General features: G+C 42.0%; 2 protein-coding genes across 4 annotated transcripts; one reads left to right on the forward strand and one right to left on the reverse strand.

The window, feature by feature from the left end:
* Positions 1–2,772: 2,772 nt before the first annotated feature.
* On the reverse strand, positions 2,773–13,311 carry LOC121330297 (lysosomal cobalamin transporter ABCD4-like). Of its 3 annotated transcripts, none has more exons than XM_041276707.1 (19): positions 12,847–13,311; positions 12,100–12,218; positions 11,936–11,955; positions 11,231–11,370; positions 10,689–10,805; positions 10,226–10,351; positions 9,592–9,642; positions 9,390–9,484; positions 8,796–8,917; positions 8,144–8,235; positions 7,557–7,646; positions 7,253–7,458; positions 5,103–5,194; positions 4,862–4,898; positions 4,549–4,598; positions 4,382–4,434; positions 3,848–3,924; positions 3,648–3,763; positions 2,773–3,078 (listed from the first exon to the last, which is right to left on the reverse strand). In XM_041276707.1, the coding sequence occupies exons 1-19, from the start codon at positions 12,891–12,893 to the stop codon at positions 3,010–3,012; spliced, it is 1,719 nt and encodes a 572-aa protein (XP_041132641.1). In that variant the 5' UTR covers positions 12,894–13,311; the 3' UTR covers positions 2,773–3,009. The 3 variants fall into 3 exon arrangements, with proteins under 3 accessions (XP_041132641.1, XP_041132640.1, XP_041132642.1); XM_041276706.1 differs by having other exon boundaries at positions 11,828–11,955; XM_041276708.1 differs by lacking the exons at positions 11,936–11,955; positions 12,100–12,218; positions 12,847–13,311 and having other exon boundaries at positions 11,149–11,234.
* Positions 13,312–20,353: 7,042 nt separating this feature from the next.
* LOC121329525 (vertnin-like) lies at positions 20,354–22,771 on the forward strand. The gene has a single exon (XM_041275125.1). The coding sequence runs from the start codon at positions 20,354–20,356 to the stop codon at positions 22,430–22,432; it is 2,079 nt and encodes a 692-aa protein (XP_041131059.1). The 3' UTR covers positions 22,433–22,771.
* The last annotated feature ends 753 nt before the right edge of the window (positions 22,772–23,524 follow it).

Genomic DNA, 23,524 nt, shown 5'->3' on the forward strand with positions numbered 1-23,524 from the left:
GAGGGTGAAAATAGATTTTGATTTGCTATTGCTTCGCCAGTGTTATTAAAAGGTTGTCTTTTTTTGGATGCCTTGCCTTTTCCACATATGCAAAGCAATATCCTGAAAATTAATTAATTTTGTATCAGGTTTATGCTCCAGAGAGATAACAAATAAGCCAAGCTCTCACTTTCCAGTTTTAATGACTGCAAATAATTAGCTGGTGGTAGCCCTTGAGAATTGGCGATTCTTACTTAAAGCCAAGCGACTACACACAGTTAGCACACACAATGTACAACTTGCTTTTCTTATGCATCCTAGCCGGGTTCGGGATATTTGGCAACAGCATGGTTATTTTTCTTATAAAGAGAAGCCCGGGCAGGATGCACTTCACAGACATGCTGGTGGTGCACATCTCACTGGGGAACAAGGTCCACCTGCTGTTTCGAGTCCTCTCCCTGACGGTCCCTATGATCTACTCACGCTGCTACCCCATGAGCCTCGCCTGCAAAGCTGTGACCCTCGCCATGTACACAGGGCGGAAGGTTAGCGTGTGGTGCATCGTGATCCTCAGCTGGTACCGCTGGAGCAAGCTGAAGAAGACCCACAGCTCGTCCCTGTCGCGGTTCAAGCTGGGAAGCTCGTCCAAGCTCTACCTGCTCCTGGGGTTCCACTGGCTGGCCTGGGCGCTGATCTTTGTGCCCTTCCTTCTCCTAATCCCAGAGACCTTGGATATCAACTCCACCCAGGCCTGTGACTGCTCTGTGGCCGACGCCATGAAGAGAGGAAGTGGTTTCATCATCACCTACGCCACACTGTATCTCACGGTGCTGCAGTACACAGCGGCGGCTTTCATGACCCTGTTCAACATCAAGACCGTGCATCTCCTGCTCAAGCGGCGGGCACCCGCTGAGACTCCAGGGACCCTCTGCCAGCTAGGCAAGGAGAAGGACGCCGCAATGGTCCTGGTAGCCCTGGTAAGTCTTTACAACACCTGCATCATCCTGCACACCACCTTGACCTTCAACCTGAGCGGCACCTCTGCGGCAGGAGCCGGGAGGGTGGCATTCGATATCTACGCCTCCTTCATCCCGTACGTTATCACACTAGGACAAAAGACATTCAGAGGGTGGCTATCCCGCTTCTGGGTAAGGTTGCGTCGAGGAACCCCGCCCCCCGGTGCAAATGTCCAAACAATAGACCTGAGATAGCGTGTTTCTGTGTTTCTGTAAATTGGGTTTTTCATTAGCATGGAATGACAGGATGCTCTTAGACCATGTAAATGAAAACACTGTGTAACACTATTTCTAATCAAAGGAAATTGGTAAACTGTTTAAAAGAAAATTAGAATGTGAGGCAGTTCTTCATTTAGTACTGTCTAGTGTTAGCAGTGTTTAATTAATCAATTAACATAATAATAAATTCTCATGTCATTGTTTCTTTATTCAAATTAACTGTATCCTCAGATTATCTTGTTTTGCAATACTCTAACTATGAGCACCAGTACAGTAAAGTAATACCGCCAGCCACTTTGCTCTTTCTGTGTTGTTTCCTGCAGTGCTATTAAAATGTTTTTAACCCACCTAAAAAAAAACATAAAGGGAAAAACTTGTAATGTCTGATAAACTCTTAAATGGAAAAGGTGGTCAGTACTGAAACACATTATGCCTTAAATTGAAATCCCTGGGCTTGCTTTGACAATCCAGCGCTGTCAGTCTGGTACCGCTGAATAGTGCCTGCAGTATCTGCTTTATCATGCAGTGCGTTCCAGCATTATTTATACAGCTTTTTTGGGGGGGGTTTACTTTTTAGAATGTCTTTTTATAGAGAGACGAATACTTGATCAAACGGTGGGGGGGTTGTGTTTTAAAAGAACATAAATCAGTGGTATTGCAGCAGTCTCTTGGCTGAAAACACACCCTTGTTACTTAAGGGAGTGACACTCAACCCTAACAGATCATGCTGTACTTCTGTAGCATCAAATTAAACTGCACCATGCAAGTGATAATAAAATAAGCAGCAGAGGTCCCTGGCGTTCCTTTGTGCTTTGGGGCATTTCATCAGTGTCTATTAATTAGAACAGGAAATCATAAACCCTAAGTGTGCTCTAATCGCTGCCGGAAATCCTCATGCTAAAAGCTATTCTGTCTCAGAGGTATTCATTAAACAGCTCTCCGTCACAGTACCTTCATCCTGAGGTTTCACAAACACCTTACGGATCAACGATATGACACAAGCCCTGCGATAACGATTTAATCTGCTTTAATTAACTTCACCCATCACCTTGGAAAGAAAGCGACTCTGAATCTGCACTCGAGTACTCCCAAGGGCAGGATTCTTACTGTATGTTTAGAGTCATCAGACTCATCCTTTCAGAGACCCAAGATCAATTTGAAAATAGGAGGAGGTGAAAAGCTGAAACCCTGACTAATTAAACCGCTTCTACCCCCCCCCCTAGCCGCCTACATCACAGTACACTTGTGCCAGAGATTGTTTCTCATGAGCGGAACCTTTCAAACTTTCACAGCTTGTACACTCTTCTTTCTTGGATTGTCAAGGGACCTGGGTCTTGTATACAAATATGTACACTGCAAAAAAGTTATTCAATGCATAACTTTTACATGTTCCTGATCTGTATCGAGTCAGACTCTTTTAACACTTGCACATGACTTTCAGCTCCAAAGAAACAATACTGTGAAACCTGCCTAACAAAGACTGCTGTCATTTAAACTGCTGTAAACCGCACACTGTATATAATCCAATTTTCCAGTCCCAAGACATGACAGGACAAATTTTACTGTATATAGGTGTTTGGGTTTATTAAAAGCTCATTATTATGGCTTGCCCATGTAAAGACAAAATCCAGCAGGGATCAGCTGTTTTCTTCTTCGATGAGAGTCCTGAGCTCCATGTTCACAGCCGACGCTGCTTCTGTTCCACTGCAGCTCTGTGATTGCACGCTGATACTCCAGCAGGGATCAGCTGTTCTCTGCTGCTCTCAGTCATGGGTTTGCTGCAACACTATTTTGGTTACTCTTTTTTCATTTTGATGAGTTCCCATCGGCCATTGCCACACAGCTTCAGCATCAGGTCATGATACTGGTAACAAGAGAGTAGAAGACATCAGAACATAAGACAAGGCTGGTCCCTTGATAGCACCGCATTCACCCTGACTGGGAGGGGATCTCATTTAAAAGAATCGAGTCTCTCTTTAAATGTTCCCAGTGTTTCAGATCCTACTGCATCGCCTGGTTGGCTATTCCATGCATTTATCACTGTGTACCTTCCCTTCTAAACTTATTTTTACTCAGTTTCCAGTCATGCCTCTTGTTCTCCTCTCTGTGCTAAATCTGAAGCAGTGTCTTGGGTTGACTAACATCAGACATTTGTTTCTCTATCACTCTAGAAAAAGAGCCCACTGATCTCTGAATCTAATTTTGAGGGACCCAGAAGAAGCCAGTCAAACAACAGTAACAGCAGACTGAGCCACTCTAAGTGGGATTCTAACCACAGATCAATTAGTACAGCTTATGGTGGGTACAATAATCACAACTTAAACAAAGCTGTGTACTAGCTGTGTTCCTATTGTATACTAATATGGTTAAAGGGGATCCTTGCAGAACGCTTCTGCTGTGCTATGGAGTCTGAGTGAGAATGCGTGTCTGTACCTTCTCCAGGCTGCTGCGATGCCCCAGGCTGATTAATGTCATCCCCAGCTGTTTGCAGGCTCGGTACAGCTGGTCCTGGACCTCCTCAGTCAGCGCACTCGTCGCTTCATCCAGAACTATACAGGGGGGAAGGGAACGCATGATCAGTACATTGCACATCACAATGTTAACACTGAGCCTGCCGTAATGTCGGTACAAACCTGCGTATTTGGGCTGCAGGTAAAACAGTCTAGCGAAACAAAGCCTCTGCATTTCACCGGGCGACAAAACATCATGCCTGAAATACACCCCAAAAAAAAAATTCATTCATTCACCTGCTACCGCACCACTTCACAATCCTTTCAGAGCAACTGTTTTCTGAAGAGACCCTATCTGCCATACAGTGGGCCCTACAAACTTTAACTCATTCATTTTTTCATAGTTACAGCTTTGTGGAAAAGGCCCAGTGTTTCACATTTACTGATGGCATGCTTCTCTCTTGCACTCGGAGTCTTATTTGCATTCCTGCTGCAGCATTGTTTTCACCGTAATTTATATTGATACTTACTGACCACATACTATGCCATGAAACCCAATAGGATATGGCGTTGATCAGAAGAGCGTTTACACAATTATCTTGGTGTGTCTGTTTTAATTTCATTCCAGGTTATTATAAAGGTTATAACAGCAGAAGAAAAGTGATCTAGCTGCAATAATAATACTAATAATAATTAATAATAATCATTGAAGCTTACCAGTTCCAGTCAACCTTCTTATCTAACCCTCCTGTCCTTTTCAAAAGGCTGGCCTATAAGTGAAATGGTAGCCAATGGTTGATAACGTTGTGTTGGTGATTTGGACTCTCAATGTTTTAAGTATCAAGGTGATGAGATCATCCACAAGCTTGGCAGCAGGTACTCACCACTCCAGCGAGTTCTAAGAATGTCATTATTCTTTCGTCATCTGCAGAACCTGCCCACGTCCAACAACAGAACGAAACACGGCAAAGAACTAGTAAAGTGACTGTTGGTTGTGAGTGTGCTTTTTCTCTTCTGGTCCTTTGTGTCTCGTTTTGTGTTTCTTAACTCTCTGTACATCTGTTGATATTCAGCACAACATGCCTGGCTTTGTGTTTAATCATAGACTGCACAGGCAATTCGTGATTTGTCGCTAGCAGGAATAACAAACATATAAACTAATCGTGAAGAAGGCTAACCAAGAGCAACACATCTTACCTGCGACAGGATAAATCTTCTTCAACGGATAAATCACCTGTTAATTAAAAACGAATCAGCATCGTTATACATGCAACACATCAATACAACACTATTTATCCTCTAGAAACCAACCCGGAGCAACGCGACCTTCACGCTGCAGAATGTACATTAACAATACGTATCCATCCTCCTTAGAAAACAGTCAGTATAGAAAGTGCGAAAGGGTTGACCATACAAACTCAGCAATGTGCAAATGTACCTGTTCTCGCAAAGTCCCATCTGTGAAGTACGGCTTCTGTGGAAGAAACAGAATCCCACGAGGTCCGAAGCAGGCCCACATCTCAACAGAACCTGCAAAAACCCATCCAACCTGCTGTCAGTCCATCAGCGAGTGCGGTAATGCAAAACTGTAAACTAGCCAGTTTTAAAGCTTCATTCTATTTTAGAGCCACATTTTTGACTGTGAAAAACCTTACCTGGAGTAGAGGAGTGAAATTACAAAGTCAAAGAGATGTGCGTTAGGGTGACAAGCTGAATGGCACTCAGTGATAGAGCTGAAATCTAACGGGCAAGACTTTCAAAGCGTTTACTCCAGCCTTTAATTAACTCCTATTTTTTGGAAGAGAAAAAAAAGCTACTAATTTTATAAAACTAGAAACAAGCAACTTAAGCACAACTATTCATTCATTTATATACAGTACTGTGCAAAAGTTTTAGGCAGGTGTGAAAAAATGCTGTAAAGTAAGAATGCTTTCAAAAATAGACATGTTAATAGATTATATTTAACAATTAACTAAATGCAAAGTGAGTGAACAGAAGAAAAATCTAAATCAAATCCATATTTGGTGTGACCACCCTTTGCCTTCAAAACAGCATCAATTCTTCTAGGTACACTTGCACAAAGTCAGGGACTTTGTAGGCATATAGTCAGGTGTATGATTAAACAAGTATAACAAACAGGTGCTAATGATCATCAATCAAATATGTAGGTTGAAACACAATCATTAATTGAAACAGAAATAGCTCTATAGGAGGAATAAAACTGGGTGTGGAACAGCCAAACTCTGCTAACAAGGTGAGGTTGCTGAAGACAGTTTACTGTCAAAAGTCATACACCATGGCAAGACTGAGCACAGCAACAAGACAAAAGGTAGTTATACTGCATCAGCAAGGTCTCTCCCAGGCAGAAATTTCAAGGCAGACAGGGGTTTCCAGATGTGCTGTCCAAGCTCTTTTGAAGAAGCACAAAGAAACGGGCAACGTTGAGGACCGTAGACGCAGTGGTCGGCTAAGGAAACTTACTGCAGCAGATGAAAGAAACATCATGCTTACTTCCCTTCACAATCGAAGATGTCCAGCAATGCCATCAACTCAGATTTGGCAGAAAACTGTGGGACCCTGGTACACCCATCTACTGTCTGGAGAAGTCTGGTCAAAAGTGGCCTTCATGGAAGACCTGCGGCCAAAAAGCCATACCTCCGACATGGAAACAAGGCCAAGCAACTCAACTATGCACGAAAACACAGGAACTGGGGTGCAGAAAAATGGCAGCAGGTGCTCTGGACTGATGAGTCAAAATTTGAAATATTTGGCTGAAGCAGAAGGCAGTTTGTTCGCCGAATGGCTGGACAGCGGTACACGAATGAGTGTCTGCAGGCAACAGTGAAGCATGGTGGAGGTTCCTTGCAAGTTTAGGGCTGCATTTCTGCAAATGGAGTTGGGGATTTGGTCAGAATTAATGGTCTCCTCAGTGCTGAGAAGTACAGGCAGATACTTCTCCATCATGCAATACCATCAGGGAGGCATCTGATTGGCCCCAAATTTATTCTGCAGCATGACAACGACCTCAAACACACAGCGAAAGTTAAGAACTATCTTCAGCATAAGGAAGAACAAGGAGTCCTGGAAGTGATGGTATGGCCCCCACAGAGCCCTAATCTCAACATCATCGAGTCTGTCTGGGATTACATGAAGAGAGAGAAGCAACTGAGGCTGCCTAAATCCAGAGAGTAACTGTGGTTAGTTCTCCAAGATGTTTGGGCCAACCTGCCTGCCGAGTTCCTTCAAAAAATGTGTGCAAGTGTACCTAGAAGAACTGATGCTGTTTTGAAGCCAAAGGGTGGTCACACCAAATATTGATTTGATGTAGATTTTTCTTCTGTTCACTCACTTTGCATTTAGTTAATTGATATATATAATCTATTAACATGTCTATTTTTGAAAGCATTCTTACTTACAGCATTTTTTCACACCTGTCTAAAACTTTTGCACAGTACTGTACATTCCAGCTGTTTGCGTTTTAGTTTTGTATAATTTACGTGGAATGTTCTCCTTTCAAAAAATAGGAGTTAATGCTTTGAAAATAAGGTCCTAAATCTCTATGGCAACAGGCTGCCCCCTCCCCCTTACCGCTGGTGCTCTCCCAGAGCCTATTAAGGACCCGCAGCAGGGATGTCTTCCCCGTGCCTGTGTTCCCCACCACCAGCAGGTTGTTTCCCTGGGAGATTTTCAGGTTGAGCTCTTCCACTAACAGCTCATCAGAAAAGGGTGATTTGTAGGACAGTCGTTTGAGAGTGAACGCTGTGTCGGCAGAGCACGTCTGCATCTCCAGGTCGCTGTTTGGAAGTAAGAAAGCATTTGTACTTCACGGTTTTGCACGGTTGAAACCCGAAACAATGAAATTACACTGACCAAACACCTGGACTTTTCCTACCTGTCGAAGTCACATGATTCCCCTGAAATGGGATCGTAGTCACACTGCTTTCGGGCAATCTCCTGCATAACCTCCAGCAGCTCTCCGATCCTAGAGAGGAGCAACGCGGATTACAACAGCACCCAGCACTTCAACCCTAGGAATGTCAAGTCTCAGTGATTACTGTAGAAGAAAAATACTGACCCTCGTTAACCAACACTGTTTCTTACTGGATCTGTAACGTTACAGATATTAAAAAAAAAAAAAATGCTACAAACCCTCCCTTGAGAAAAAACTTATCACAAAGCGCTTTACAAAGGTAGGCTGTGAACTGTGCATTATATGTAGAGTCACTTACAACAGGACATTGGTTTAACATCTCATCCGCAGGATGGAGCACAAGGAGGTTAAGTGACAAGCTCAGGGTCACACAGTGAGTCAGTCAGTGGCAGAGGTGGGATTTGAACCAGTGACCTTCTGATAATCTTTATATAAGATTGATATATTTGGCTTTCATGGTCCTACACGACATCATGGAGAGTCAGTACTGTGTTTACCACAGCCCATTTTGTAGCTGATATTTCTAGTAATGTACCTCACCAACCTACCTGTGAGTGTAGCCAGCCACGTCAGACACGGTTGTAGACAGATCCATGAGCTGGCTGAAGCAACTTATCAAGTAAATGGAAACAAAGGCATTCTGGGGAGAGAGTGGAGGGAGGGGGGGTAGTGCTGTGTTAATGATGCTTAATCCTTGTTCTGCTAAGTAGGTTTCTGATGCAGTGCTGATGACCCCTGGGGCCTGTTTTATAGCAGTCAAAGCATCTCTTGGCTTCTGGTTATTTTGAGAAAGGTGACGATGACAGTGCGAATGGTGCTTCTGAAAGCTGTTATTTTACTATGGAAAATAGCGACATCTTGTGGAGACTACTTCAAACTGCAGCTGACTACATCTGACTTCCCTGAATAGACACCAAATACCTCTAAGAGCCTGGAAGCATACTATTTATTTGAAGGTAGCTGTGCTAAGATGCAACACCTTGTTTACAGGGATGTCCACCACCCATTTACAGTGAAAACTGAAGACTGTTTTCTAATGTATGCATGCTTTATTCACCTGTATAATGATTTACTACTGCCTAACCTTTCACCTGGAGCCTGTACCACTGGCTGCCTGAGCACTTACCACTGAGCTGCTCCAGACTGCACACTGTTTTAGTAATACTTGCATGTTTGTCTTTTCCTTGCACTTTTTCTCACCTTGCTAATGAGAGCACTGAGTTCTCCTGGAGTGAGTTTGTCGTAGATCCCGGTGAAAATGGGAACGGCGATCACAATGTAGCTGAGGATGCTGCCCAGGTAATCAAACATGTTCACCCCAACTGAGGGAAAGGAAAGGCACTCTGTTATAAAGACGCATTACACTGCGTGGGCTGCTGACAGGAGGACCGTGCTTGAGTGCATGAGACAAGGCTGCCACCCAGGTGAGAACCACCACGTGTCTCTTGATTTAGAAGTGGGGTATCAGGGGAGAACCACCACGTGTCTCTTGATTTAGAAGTGGGGTATCAGGGGAGAACCACCACGTGTCTCTTGATTTAGAAGTGGGGTATCCTATTTCATGTGGTCAATGGGCTCAAAAAGAATACAAGGATGGATGGATGTTTTTGCAAGAGGGTACAGTCAAAATGCTTATATACCATCCCTGCAATGCAACAAATGAAAAAAGAAACTAAAGCAGTGGTTTAGTTTAATCTAGGAAAGCCTCCTTCTCTGCTACTATTTCACGAGGTACGGAAACCAGCACACAACCCCCGAGGCATCACAACAACAGCAAACTTTCAAATGACGTACTGTACAGCCACAGCTCCTTGTTCATGAGGCTCCTCTGGGTCGTCAGGAGGGCGTGAAGCCTTCGGTTGGTCCTCATGTGCTCCACTTTACCTGCCCTGCCAGCAGACAGGAGAGGGGAAGCAGTCGTTCAACAAACAGAATAAACGGACGATAATGAAATGACTGCTGACGTTCCAGTGTGGGCACGGCTCAGCACTCTTACCTGTAGAATGCTACAGACTCTGCATTGACCCGGATCTGCATGTGCTTGAACCTGCAGAGAGATCACAGAATCAGCAGTATCTGACACAGAGAGAGTTAGCACCAGCACTAATTAGTGTTCTTACCACCAATTGGCTTGTGTTAATTAATCTTAGCAAAACTCTTAAGTGCTATACAGTGTAATGGTATAGTACTGGTATAGTAATAGTATAATTCTAACACGCACAATTTAACCTGCAAAAGCAGAGTTCAGGATATTGTGTAAAATGGCTGCAGCTCAGCATGTCACATGTATGGAACTTGCGCAACACAGTTGTTGACAGCAGTAGTAATAGGGTTACAGTAATGTTACCTCACCACAGCAGAGTGTTTATTTACAAAGAGATATAACCTGCCGTACAACACTAAACAGGGATGGGAATGAGACTCCCAGCATTGCACAGCACTTTGATCCATTCCTGGTTTTACTATGAGTTTAATAAGACACACCCAAGCTTGTTATCTACACACTGTGGCTAATCAAGCTCGTGGTAAAACCTGGAATGGCTGAAAATGCTCTGCAGCAGAAGTCTTATTTCCATCCCTGTTAAAATTCAATGATGTCGAATGTACAGGTCAGGAAGCTGTGTGTTTACCTGAAATCCCCCTCCAGTTTTTCCTGTTCAACCAGAGTCGACACGATGGGTCCCATAAACACTTTATTCACAATGGTCCCGATTATGAAGTAGGTGAAGATAGTGACGGGCCCCTTCCAGCCAGTGCTGTCAACAGAAAGGGTTACAATGACTGGGGAGAGAGAATCAAACGCCCAGCAAAGATCAGAACTGGGTTTGGGTGAGGGCCGGGGTCAATTCCAATTCCATTCCATTTTAATCAATTCCAATTCCATTTGACAGGGATGGGAATGAGACTCTAAGCATTGCATAGCACTTTGATAGCTTTGCCATTTGGAATTGGAATTGAAAAAAGGGAATTGGTTTATAATCTAAAGAAATACCAGAAGGCTTTTCAGGTGAATGCAGTGAGAATAGAGAAGAAATAGATAAGAAGGCAAAAGCTTGACATTAAACTCCTTACACTACCTTGTGCATGTCTTACCTGTGAAAGCACTGATAAGTGTAGTACACCACCACAAAAGGAGAGATGAGGAGTTTGCTGGCCATGGTGCTCATCTGCTTACAGAATCTCTCAGCATCCTGGCTGATTCGCTGGTCTCTGTCACAAAAACAAACTGTAATATTGGACAAGTCTGTGCAAACAAATCCATTTAATATTTCACAGAATAATCACGTAATTGGCCCTATTCACAAACCTTTAACTATTAACTCTCTGTTCCTAATTAAATACAGTTCAATAATCATGAAACTATTCCAGACTCTATCTCACTTTGTTATAGCTGTGATACGTGGAAATGGAAAATAGTTTCAGGAAAACAAAACATGACTGTATTCATGATGACAGAGATGGTAATTAGACGGTAAGCATTGCATAGCACTTTGATACATTTACTATAATCTTGTTACCTATACACTGTGGCTAATCAAGTTTGTACTAAAACCTGGAATGGGTGAATCTGCTATGCAAAAGGAGTCTTCTCTCCATCCCTGTTGTAACATGGGATAAGACCCACGTTTTCTTACGGGTTATCAGTGTCTTCTCTGAGCATGTTGAGGGTGTAATAGACTCTCCCTGTGAAGTAACACTGGTGCAGATGTTCTGTCAGGCTCCTCCTCCAGTTTACATACATGAGACTCGAGATGTACTGGTCCAGACTCTTCAACTGGGGAGGAAAACATCTTCCAGTATGAGATGCCAGCCTCATTATATAACCAATTTAAAATGAAATACAGCATTAAATAGATAACTTAATATAAATCTGTCATAACAGCCTTTTTGAAATGTAATCACAGTCAATTAAAAAACAGGATTCGGTCAGTTAATTTGATAGTGTAATTATATACAGTGTAATTTATTTATATATATATATATATATATATATATATATATATATATATATATATATATATATATATATATATAGTGTTAATATATATAAATATAATATATTATCTTAATGTCGTTAATAGTTATATATATATCTATTATATATAATATATATGTAAAACAAACACAATACAAGTCTGAGAGTAAAATGATTTGGCCTAAGTTCACGCTAGAAGTCTTTCTTAATGTCTTAATGTTAAATCGGCCTCTACTGTCCCCTTCTGTCGACTTACTGTGGAGTTGACTGTGATTAAAAGAACGGCCACCAATGTGAGGTTTTTGAACCCAGTGAGATCCTTGTCAGACAGGACCTCGTAGAACTTGCTGGGAATGACACCCACCTGGTAAATGATCAACTGTGCTGTAAAGCAAGAAGAATTGCAGGTGTCAGGCGCTGTGTAAACCTGCACCAAACAATAAATCCAACTTACACTTACATGACCCTTCTCTATATCGCTCGAGCCCTTCACACTAGTCTACTACAAGGGGTGCAACACGATCTTACCCAGAAGAGTAACAGAAAGCAGGGTCCCAAACATCAACACATTCTGAGAGGAGCAAGAAGGGAAGAGGATTTTCTGAATGCGACAGAGCCTCCGCAGAAACTGGAGATCCAGCTTTGGTCTGAAAGTAGAAACAAGCCTGTGTCCACTTTGAGTCAGGAAGTACAGTACACGAAAAAGCTTTACCACTGACAATCAGTGACATCTACAAGCAGCTCCAACAACACATCGGCATAACACCGGATCAGTGACATCTACAAGCAGCTCCAACAACACATCGGCATAACACCGGATCAGTGACATCTACAAGCAGCTCCAACAACACATCGGCATAACACCGGATCAGTGACATCTACAAGCAGCTCCAACAACACATCGGCATAACACCGGATCACTTTCTGCTAGCTGTACCGCGATCGGAGACAATAACTCCATCTGTTTCCTCTTTTGTTTACAGCATCATAAACTGAAATAGCGAAATACAGTGTCTCTGTAATGTACCTCCTGTCTAAGGAAGCCAATCTAAGAAACAGCGTGCACTGAAAAGCAGTTATCGTTATTTATCGTTAGCTACTGTAGTTCACTTCGATTGTGAAGCATTATCAAGCTTCTAACAAAGACTGATTTAACCATGCCAGTGTGACAAGCACTTGTGAATCATACTATAATCTACACTGTACTCTGCTTGCCATCAATCTGAGCATTACACAATAGTTCAGCAGAAACACAACCTAATGAAAAAGTCCTACCTTGTGCATTTTTTCTGATCTTGTTTTTCACTCTGCATTTGTGGCATTGAGGTAGGAAATTAAAATGAACCCTGTTAGCAAAAATGTGCTAATTTAAAAAAAATATATATATACGAAGGAAGAAAAAGTACTAATTTACACGAATAAACTGGCAAAACATTGGCGTGTGAAACTGCTCTCACCCTGCAGTTAACAGTGCATGATCCAAATGATCATTCCTATCCCCAGGAAAAGTGCGATTAAAGTCTAAAGAAACACGTGACAGCACTCGAGTCGACTGTCAGAGGGAGAAAACAGGAAACAAGACCAACGGCTGCGCAATACACTGCTGGGCATTAAAAAAGAAGCAATGGATTTAAAAAAAAACACAACATTTATTCAACTGGCCTTTAATTAAAACCACAACGAGTGTCAAAGTTAATTACTTTACAACTTAACTCTCTACACGCTGTTATTGCACATGCCGTTGGAAATATGTGTTTTTGTTTTGAAAGATCAAGGAATCTACTTCCCCAAGCTAACGGAGAGACGACTTTGAATAAAATCGCAACCTAATGTTTGCCTGCACTCTAGTGGTCAAATATTTTTCATGCGGCTTTGCTGTAGTCCGAAGTATGTTTTGTTAGCAAACCGCCCATTTGGTTTGCTTGTATGTCTGTCCAAATACCAACAGAAACTCGCTTCAAATTAATTACGGGTTTTGCTCAATCGTAGGCGCCGCTTACAAACTGTAGTTTAAAAAACACAGCATGTTATATATTAACAAAAGAGAAGAAAAGAAACGAGACAGAGTTTGCTGCTATTGTACCAAACTAGAATATATATTTACGATATGCGTGTGCTTAGTTCTGCCATGTGAAGTTTAATTTAATAATGGGAATACCAGTATACCTCTGTGGTCTTGTTATGTTAGAGTTTCCACTGTAACTGTGTGTGTTTGTGTTGTTGTTGTGCGTGTGTGTGTGTGTGTGTGTGTGTGTGTGTTTGTATATATTAATGGATCTATAAAGGATACATGATGTTATTCAATTTGATCGTAAATAAATATTTACTGCATTCCTTCATAGTTTTGTCTTTTGTGCAGAGAAAAATCTAATCAGATTACAGTAAACAGTCTTACATTTAATGCGTTAACTTGCTAATATAGAGTAAAACACAACACCTTTCCATTCTCCAAATGCTGTTTTTACTATAAGACATTTGTACGGGAAATGCAAAATCTGCCTTTCTAGAATAATTTTATAGAATTACAAAATCTAGACAAAGAGTAAAAAAAAACAACAGAGTAGAACAAACTGTACACTCCTGCAGCCCCCCTCCCCCCTCCCCGCTGTGACTCTCCATTGAGTGTAAAGTGCACTGGCCTCCTTGTGTCTCACAATGCCAACATCAAGAACACAAGGGTTCAGGCTTATCTCAAAGCCGCTCTCGTATCCACCCCCTCAGCGCTTGGAGATCTGTGAAGACCCCCCCCCCCCCCCCAGCATGCCAGACAGCCGGAGCCATCCTCAATCTGGCACCATTTGCATTTTTAACACTTCGGAACTGCCCTCCTCTGTTTTCTCAATCTGCGGGACAGAGCCGTTAATCTGCACGCTTCCAGTGTTTAATTGGTCAAGGTGAAGGTGGGGTGGGGGGTGCTGCTGTCTCTGTGTTACTCAGTATAGCACATCATGAGCCTGGGTCAGGCCAGCCTCGCACTGCACCTATTCTCTGTGTTACTTTTTGCAGTCTGTTGTTTACTCCTGTTGTTTGGCACCTGGCAGTTTGATGGAACCTGAACCCAACCCCTAGAATAGCTTTCACTGCTAACACCAAAATCACCACGAGCAACAAAGGCCACCCGTGAAAAACTCTAGAAGAACGACAAGTTTAGCCGTTCTGTTTTAAGCACACGATTCACGGAGGGAAGCGATTTATATGAAAGCAAGTTGTAACCGATCTTTGACTCCAGTGTGGCAAGCTGTATTGACTGACACTCAGTTCAATCACATGAACCAGGATGCACAGCACACGCCACAGTTTAACAGTGTGGTCCTGCTGTCCTTGTCAGGTGCAGGATGATGTGGAATCGCAAGGTCATAAATTGCTTTTCCTGCTAAATGTCTAGAAGTAGACACAGGACACAAGATCCAAATGGTTTGCATTGGGATGACAGACACTGGTACTGTCACTTAGACCCACAACATACCTTCCACTGAGTGACAATCCTAACCTTTTATAACTGGCTCCAGTGCTTCCTCCCTCTCCCCTTGAACCTGACCATGAGTGAACTTCATGAACCACATCCACAGCAACTGAAACTACTTCCGACAAAGTTTAATTAGCAGCCCAGCTGATCACAGGCCAATAATCACGGATGGGTGAGTCACTGGGACCCTCAGGAAATTGTTTGAAGCAATGTCCATATCAACCCTTATACAAGCTTCCCTTAGTAAAATCACAGTAAAGTGTAATAAAGCACAGTGAAAGCAAGGTAAAGCACAGGTAAGCATTGTAAAGCACAGGTAAGCATTGTAAAGCACAGGTAAGCATTGTAAAGCACAGGTAAGCAAGGTAAAGCACAGGTAAGCATTGTAAAGCACAGGTAAGCATTGTAAAGCACAGGTAAGCAAGGTAAAGCACAGGTAAGCATTGTAAAGCACAGAGAAGGCATTGTAAAGCACAGGTAAGCATTGTAAAGCACAGGTAAAGCAAGGTAAAGCACAGGTAAGCAATGTAAAGCACAGGTAAGCAAGGTAAAGCACAGGTAAGCATTGTAAAGCACAGGTAAGCAAGGTAAAGCACAGGTAAGCATTGTAAAGCACAGGTAAGCATTGTAAAGCACAGGTAAGCATTGTAAAGCACAGGTAAGCATTGTAAAGCACAGGTAAGCATTGTAAAGCACAGGTAAGCAAGGTAAAGCACAGGTAAGCATTGTAAAGCACAGGTAAGCATTGTAAAGCACAGGTAAGCATTGTAAAGCACAGGGGGATACTGTATGTTAAAGCTTATTAAACAGCAAGCTGTGTAAAACTAACGCTTATAAAAGTCTCCCTAGTTAAAAGCATAGCAAGGTGTATTGAAACCAAGTGAAATCATAATAAAGTATAGGGAAGCTTTTATGAGGGCAGTCCCATCCCAGGTCAGTTCATCTACATGGATATCTAAAACAGCAATCTTTGTTTTGTTTTGTTTTTTTGTTACGTAAACTTGCGCACAGTGCTATAAATGGCACTTGCCCTGTAATAGCGTTGCACTGCATTCACTGTAGTGCTGGTCATTAGCATTACATTGACGTCTGCTTTGTGACCTCCTTTACATCATGTGGAAGGCAGCTCGGCACCAGCTTGTCTTCGAGTCCAGCTGTGAACAAAACATCAGCCTGGACCTGAGACCCTGCAAAGGGGTCAAGGAGGCAGGGGGTGAGAGGGCTGGGACAGGATCAGAAGGGACGCTTTGATTATCAACTCTGTTTGAGCAAAAGACACACAGAGAGGTGTTGAAAATGTTACCCTTCAAGACAACAGAGCCAGGCGTCCTGTACCTTCCTCCGCTAAAGAGAACGTAACATAAATCCTAATAATACAACATGCTGCTTCTCACACTGTATCAATCCCCTGCTTGTCTGGGCACTAAATCCACGCCTGCACTGCTTACAAACAAGCTATGCTTTTCCACTGTTGTTGCTTCTTAATTTCACAGCAGCAGAAGCTAAATATGCTAAATATGAAGATGATTGCTGCAGAATTATAGGCAAAACAAAGCGCGAGTAAGCTGAATGCCTTCCAGCCTTGTGGATATCTGCTTAACTGCCAGCATGAAGTCTTAATGCTTTTATTGCATTTCACACTAAAACTTGAATGACATAGGTCCACCCGAAGAGGACAAACACAAATAATTGATAGAAAACTCTAACATACTTGTTTGGATGCCTGTTATTAGTAACCCATGGAGAAGTTTGTGAGTTTTAGTTCAAAACAAATAAAGAATCACGCCAGTCTAAATGAACTGTAAGGCTAAAATCTGTAGTCTACTCTTATCTAAATGGAGGTATTGGATGAAGTTGCAAGGTGCAGTCAGTTTAACTGCGGTATAAAAGGGTCTAACCCTTCGCGTGACCCTGTTTTTAGTGCTGGTGTGTTATCTGTGACCATGGCCTGCGATTAAAGCTGTCCGCTATGAACTGCAGTACTTGTCTCCATTAGTTCCTGTAACTCCACCAGAAAGCCCTTCCACCCAGGTGCTCCTCTCTGGATCAGACCTGTTGCACTGCCGGTGCTTTCTGCTCTTTGATGTGATCTGTGTGTGCCCTCCGGCTAGAGTCCAGCCATGATCCTCACAAAGAGCCTGATGAACTGATAAAGAGCTGTTTGATATCTTTAAAGAACACAGTACTGCTCTCAGACCCTGCTGGACTCAAGATCTCCCTGGCAAACAAACTTGGGCCAGTCAGGAAATTTCTATTGAAGCTCTCTCCAGCTCTAACAGAATTACTGGGCTGTTCCCATGGGCCATTCAAAGCAATATAGGATTTTGTTAAGATATGGTATCTGTGTGCTAAGGTAATTGAATTATTAGGCTGCTATGCCATTGTAAACGTGACTGTTTAACTCATATGTAAATTCAATAACATTTTACAATAAAAGGACCAGGTTTTTTTAGCAATTTTAGTGAAGGGTATAAAAATATCGACAGAAAATACTCAGCGAAAGAATGAAACTGACACTTCTTGAATCCACTGGTATATGGTTATTTTATTCCAATCATAAAAGTTGTCCTAACAGACAATATAGTTTACTCTTCTAAAATAACAATGATAATAAAAACTAACTATTTGTTTTCCTTTATAAAAGGTTACCACTGACTTCTATTTTCAGTTTCCCCATAATTATACAGTAACTATGCATTTACCATAGGTTACCACGGTTTGCCATGTTTATTAATATGCTTTACAGTACCTCGCTATTTTACACAATGCCTACCGATGGATGCTTCACTATGAATTCAAGGTGCTTTATTACAATGCGCTTTGCTTTCACTACGGTACATCCCTCTAGTGCTGCTCTTGCAGGCTGTGCAGAGTATATAAGCCTTCAGAATTCGAGTGTAAATCACAGCCTGTTCCGGGGAGTGATCGTCCCAGGCATTCTGCTAATCTCTGGAAAGGTGGTTCAGTACCTGTAAAAACACACGTATAATAAAAACACGACAGCAATGGCATGCGTTTAAACGAAACAAACTAGCTGGCTGTGCCTCGTTAGTTAGCCTAACGTGTCAGTAGTCTCTTTGGCGTTTATTTTGATTGGCAGATAATAATAATAATAATAATAATAATAATAATAATAATAATAAATAATAATAATAATAATAATAATAATAATAATAATAATAATAATAATTTTAGTCGTTTTCCCTAATTTAAGGATTTGGGGATCGTTTTATTCATGTAGTTTGTAGTTATTACCACGTCGCTCTATGTAATTAAACAATTAACTATGTCTTATTCACTACAGCTGCGCGTAGCTAACCTGCTCATTTAACAATTCCTAAACCAAATATAAAAATGTGTAACAGAATCGATAAATCAGCGGGTTTTGTGTAAACTCAGCTCAATGCTGACTAAAAACAAATCCTTCAAAGCGACGCGTTTCAGACCGGTCACAGCAGATTAGCCAATCCGGGTAGAAAAACGCGCAAAGTGAGAAGCGGCTTTGAGACCTCGCCGTGTTTACAAAGTACACGAGACAATGGCTATTATCACATCACATTGAAATTGACCCGGGGCTTCAGTAAGGATTCCCAACCCCCCCTTTTTATCAGATGCACAAAAATAAACTGTTGATTGACAATTTCCTTGAGGGAGGTACCATTTCAAATCCCCAATTCTAGTTATTCAACCCACTTCGTTTCAAGGTGGTATCGTTCGTACACACATCAGGTTGCAAAACCCGCTTGTGCAGAATGGATCTGCAATGAGTTTTCTTCCCCAGTACAAATATTTAGAAGTGTGCATTGCGAAACGAATTACAAGAAAGCGGACGCCTACGAAAGGGTTCTTTTACACAGTGCAGGTACGTTTTAACTGCAAATATGTTTTGCAAACCGCGTTGGCGACACTGCTGACTAAAACGATATTAGAAATTGAGAATATTCCGTTTAGTGTGTTTTGGGGGAAGTGTGTGTGTGTGTGTGTGTGTGTGTATGTGTGTTATACACACATATATATATCTATATAGAATTGGGAAAGGACGAACTTCTAGAGATAGTACCCCTGCCTATATATATATATAGACAAGTGATATATATATATATATTATATATATAATCTATATATATATATATATATATCTATATTTGAAACTGGACAGAGGGGTCTCCCCCTTCGTTTGAGCATACTCCTACGATGTGATAGTTTAGTCGTAATTAATTATTTAATTTATAAATAATCCGGACACACAGCTTTTTCGACTTTTTCCCAGCTATTTATAATATTTTATGCAGAAAAGGGTAATCTCTCTCACACACACACGTGTGTGTGTGTGTAATATATATATATATATATATATAATTCCAGAATTTTTTTAAACATGTAATACTAGGCTGTAATTTTATGAATAATAATAAACATTAAAAATAATTCACTTGTATATTTTATTATGTTGAAAACTTATTTTAGTTTTACAGAAAGCTAGAACAAAAAGCCAAGTTGTAAATATAGCTGAAACCCAGGCAACGTGGATCAGTGTCGTGTAGTTTACGGAGTTACATTTATTACCTTTCAAACAACCGTACAAAGCATTTGAGTGCAACCCTAATAAACCGACTAATATTACAATGTACGAGCAGAAAAACAAGATTGTACAGGAATCAAAAAATAAAGAAATACAAGCTTGTGGTATTGAATTTGAGGTTCCTTTTAAGTTCCGATCTGTGTCTTCAAAACATGGCTCATGTACTATTTGTGGTGAATATTCGCATCGTTCAACCATCACAGTTTAGATGTGCAATTGCAGAAGCGTGTATTTATTTATTTATTTATTGATTGATATATGTATTTATTTTATGTACACCCCTGATGCGATTATCCACGTTTTTATCCACATTAAACACGTTTCTGTTTTAGTGCAAAAGTTTAATATACTCGATACAAAGTCTTTTGAATGTATGGAAATATTGTTACAGTTGATCAAACAGCTAACGATAATACATATAGAGATTTAATTTATGTTGGTCGTTTCTAAAGGCGGCTTTGTATTATCAAGGTAGCTGGGCCCCTCAACTTATAAAACAAACGTTTTGATGCAAAAAGTGTTTGCTGTGTGAAACCATTTTGTAATGGTAACCTAAAATCCGATTCACTTTCTTTTACACAAGCAGCTAGCTTCAGTCATTGAGATTTTTTACTATCAGATGCACAGACAAATTAGATAACCATTTGAGTGATTTGCATAAACTAATTTAATGACATATATCACCCACTTCCATTCTAAGGATGTTAAATTTGTACTGTTTTGTGTTTGCAGAGATGGTTCAAAGGCGTGGTGAGGTTGTGCAGTCTGTGCTGAGGGAGCTGCAGGATGCTACAGAATGCGTTGGTTTGGGAAGGCTGGTCAGTGCTGCCCTGGAGGTGGAACATGCCCTGTCCAGTTTTCTCCTCCCTGTCACCTGTAACGAGGGCCACCCAGCAAGTGCTGACATTGACTCAATGGCTAGATGCCTTTACCCACAAGATGCTCCTGTCCACATGGTCCCGCTGGCTTGCAAAGGAGATGGAAATCTTCTGTTCGATGCAACCAGCATACTCCTTGTTGGGAACACTAGCCTGAGCTTGGAGCTTCAAGTCAGGACGGTGGTGGAGATGCTGCTTCGCAAGCGCTACTATCTCCACGGTATGATAGACTCTAAAGTCATGCTGCAGGCAGCCAGGTTTTCCTTGTGTACAGAGGAGTCAGCACAACAGATGAACTTATCCATGGCGGTGTTAGAGGCTATCTTTGATGCTGACGTGAAAGCCACTTGCTTCCCTGGAACATTTGCCAATATGTGGCATGTCTACGCCCTCGCATCTGTCGTTCAGTGCAACATCTACTCCATTTACCCCATGCGCAACCTGAAGATCCGCCCATACTTCAATCGACTCATTCGCCCGAGGACCTGGCCACAGGGCTCTGAACTGATGACGCTTCATATCATGTGGTCAGGTGAACTGGAGTCCGGGTCTGTCTTCAAACCTCAGCACTTTGTGCCGGTCATGCAAACCAAGGATGCTCAGATGGGGAGCCCAGATGATGAAGAGCATGCCCTCCCTTTAAAGACTTTGGAGCTTTTGAACCGGGATCCCCAGCTCTCATACTCAAGCCTCAAAGACCGGTACAACATCACAAAGAGTACTTTCTATCGGTGGAAGAGGCAGACCCAGGAGCACAGAAAGAAAGCTGCAGCAAGGTACGAGGCGAAGCACTTCCTCCAGATGTGCTTTGCAGAGGGCAAGCTGTTGCCTCTTAATCAATTTAAGGAATTCTTTCCTGAAATCTCCAGGTCAACATACTATGCTTGGAAGCATGAGCTGCTCCAGGCAGGAGGTGGTGATACTTTCATGATCACGAAGAAGCAGGAAGTAGGAGCTGCTGGAGATGTTTTGGAGCAGGAAGGTTGGTCCCCTCCAGAAAGACACCCCCAGAATTATTACGGGAGTGTACCACCCCCCAACGTCCCGATCAGCCCCAACAGTGAGAAGCTGGTTGGCGATCGAGCCCAGAACTTTGCTTTCATGCAGGAAGCCAAAAAGTGCTTGCAGAACTGTATTGCAACGAACGCCCTACTTCCATACAGGAACTTTAAAAAGAGTTTTCCTGGGATTTCTAGGTCAACCTACTACAACTGGAGGAGAGAAGCCATAATGGCCAACCCTGGTTTTAAAGACGCCTTTGGCAGCAGTGAGGATAGCTTGGATGCAGAGAGAAGCCCTCTTGCAGATGCACAGTGTCCAGTGAAAATGGAAGCCCCTGTGCCTTTTGCTAAGGTGACCCGTGGCGAACGACATAAAGAGAGTTTCTACTCCTCTTTTGAGAGACGGAAAAAGGTCAGAGAAGAAGCCAAGAGGTGGGTTCAGAAGTGTGGCCTGGCCTTTTGCCACTTCAAAGTCAAGTACCCTATGATTTCTTCGTCCTCCTTTTGGTTTTGGAAGAAGACCATTGTGGTTAAGAAAGTGGAGAAAGCCTTTCGCTGGGATGCAGACTGGTCCAAATCTTCAGTTTATACCCGCCCGGTTCTCAGCAGGCAAACCACGCTGGAGAGGGAGCTTGTGCCACCGTTCGAGAAGAGTAATGAACGCTTGGACAAGAGGCCCTTCAGTCCCTACAATGCAACGATCTCGGCATATACGGTTTCTGATAAGAATGTGGATGACCAGGTCTTTGTCATGGATGTTGTAGCCCTTGCAAACTTTAAGGCCAAAGCTAAGCTCTTCCTGCAGCAACGCTTTGAAGAAAAATCCTTCCCCACGTTCAAGGAGTTCAGGTCCTATTTCCCCCTCACTCCACGCTCCACCTATTACATGTGGAAAAGGGCTCTGCATCACGGCCTTATGTTAGTACATGGATGAATTAACAAACTAAAGTAACAGCAATGGGCTAAAAACCAGGTTTTCTTTAGCTTGTAAATCAGAGTTATTTCAGTACTTTTGTTTTTCATGTAAATGGTTTACTCTGCTAAATTTAGTTTTTTTCCAAGCTTTTAAACCAGTTATTCCATGTCTGCTTACAAATGGGTTTTCAAGCTTTTCTGCTCAGGGGTGCTCGAGGTGAAGTGGCACAGGGGCACTTTCTCACCTCCTTGGTTTTATTCAGATTGTTGCATTGAGCTCATGGATTTGAACACACAACCCCCACTTGCTTGTTTTATTATTATTATTATTATTTGTTTATTTAGCAGGCGCTTTTATTCAAGGCCCCTTACAGGGACTAGGGTGTGTGAACTAAGCATCAGCTGCAGAGTCGCGTATAACTGTTTGGATCAGTATAACAATTTAAATTTCCTCTGAATAGTTCTTTGGCAAACCCTTACAGTATATAATATCTTGTAATGTTTTTTTTTTTTAGTGCCTTGGTACTTTTGAGTCATAGGGGACTCTGCTTCCCCCCCCCCCCCCCCCCCCCCCCAAAAAAAACGATTTTACTTAATTTTGTTATGCATGGTTTGATGGCATATATAAATATATTTTTGTCCCTAGATGCAACCTATTTATGTGAAAATGTAGAATACCTCATTTAAGCAGCACAGAAACCATCACTGGTGTGACAAGGTGTGTTTGAGTTTTCTGTTTGGGTGGGGTGGGGGGGTAATCAAATGCATTCCAAACCATTTTGAAATCCAGTGAAGGAGGGGTCACTAAAATATGTTTAGAAAAAGGATCACTTTGTTCCGTTCAGAGGCAGTGTACACTGAGTACTGACTGCAGCTGTGCCCCACACTAATCTACGTGTTTATAACCACAGTCTAACACAACTGGCTCAGGTTAATGTGCCAGTGTATTTGTTTTGGTGAGGTGTTCAACTGACAATTAATGTCTTTGGGTTTTGTATCTTTTATATGAGGGGCTGTCTGATTTCCTGACCGAAAAGCATCAATATAATAAATCTTAGTAAATGAAGCCGGTTTTGTCTCCGTTGTTTTTGGGTCATTCCACCGTTTTCTT

The sequence above is a fragment of the Polyodon spathula genome, chromosome 17 (genome assembly GCF_017654505.1).
Source record: "Polyodon spathula isolate WHYD16114869_AA chromosome 17, ASM1765450v1, whole genome shotgun sequence".
Lineage (NCBI taxonomy): Eukaryota > Metazoa > Chordata > Actinopteri > Acipenseriformes > Polyodontidae > Polyodon > Polyodon spathula.

Excerpts from the sequence above, each read along its gene's own strand:
- LOC121330297 (XM_041276706.1), bottom strand. The coding sequence starts at position 12,893 with ATGCCACAAATGCAGAGTGAAAAACAAGATCAGAAAAAATGCACAAG. Across the intron at positions 12,219-12,846 it reads GATCAGAAAAAATGCACAAG|ACCAAAGCTGGATCTCCAGT; the intron begins GTAGGACTTTTT and ends TTCTACTTTCAG. Across the intron at positions 11,371-11,827 it reads TAATCACAGTCAACTCCACA|TTGAAGAGTCTGGACCAGTA; the intron begins GTAAGTCGACAG and ends TTTCCTCCCCAG.
- LOC121329525 (XM_041275125.1), top strand. The coding sequence starts at position 20,354 with ATGGTTCAAAGGCGTGGTGAGGTTGTGCAGTCTGTGCTGAGGGAGCTG.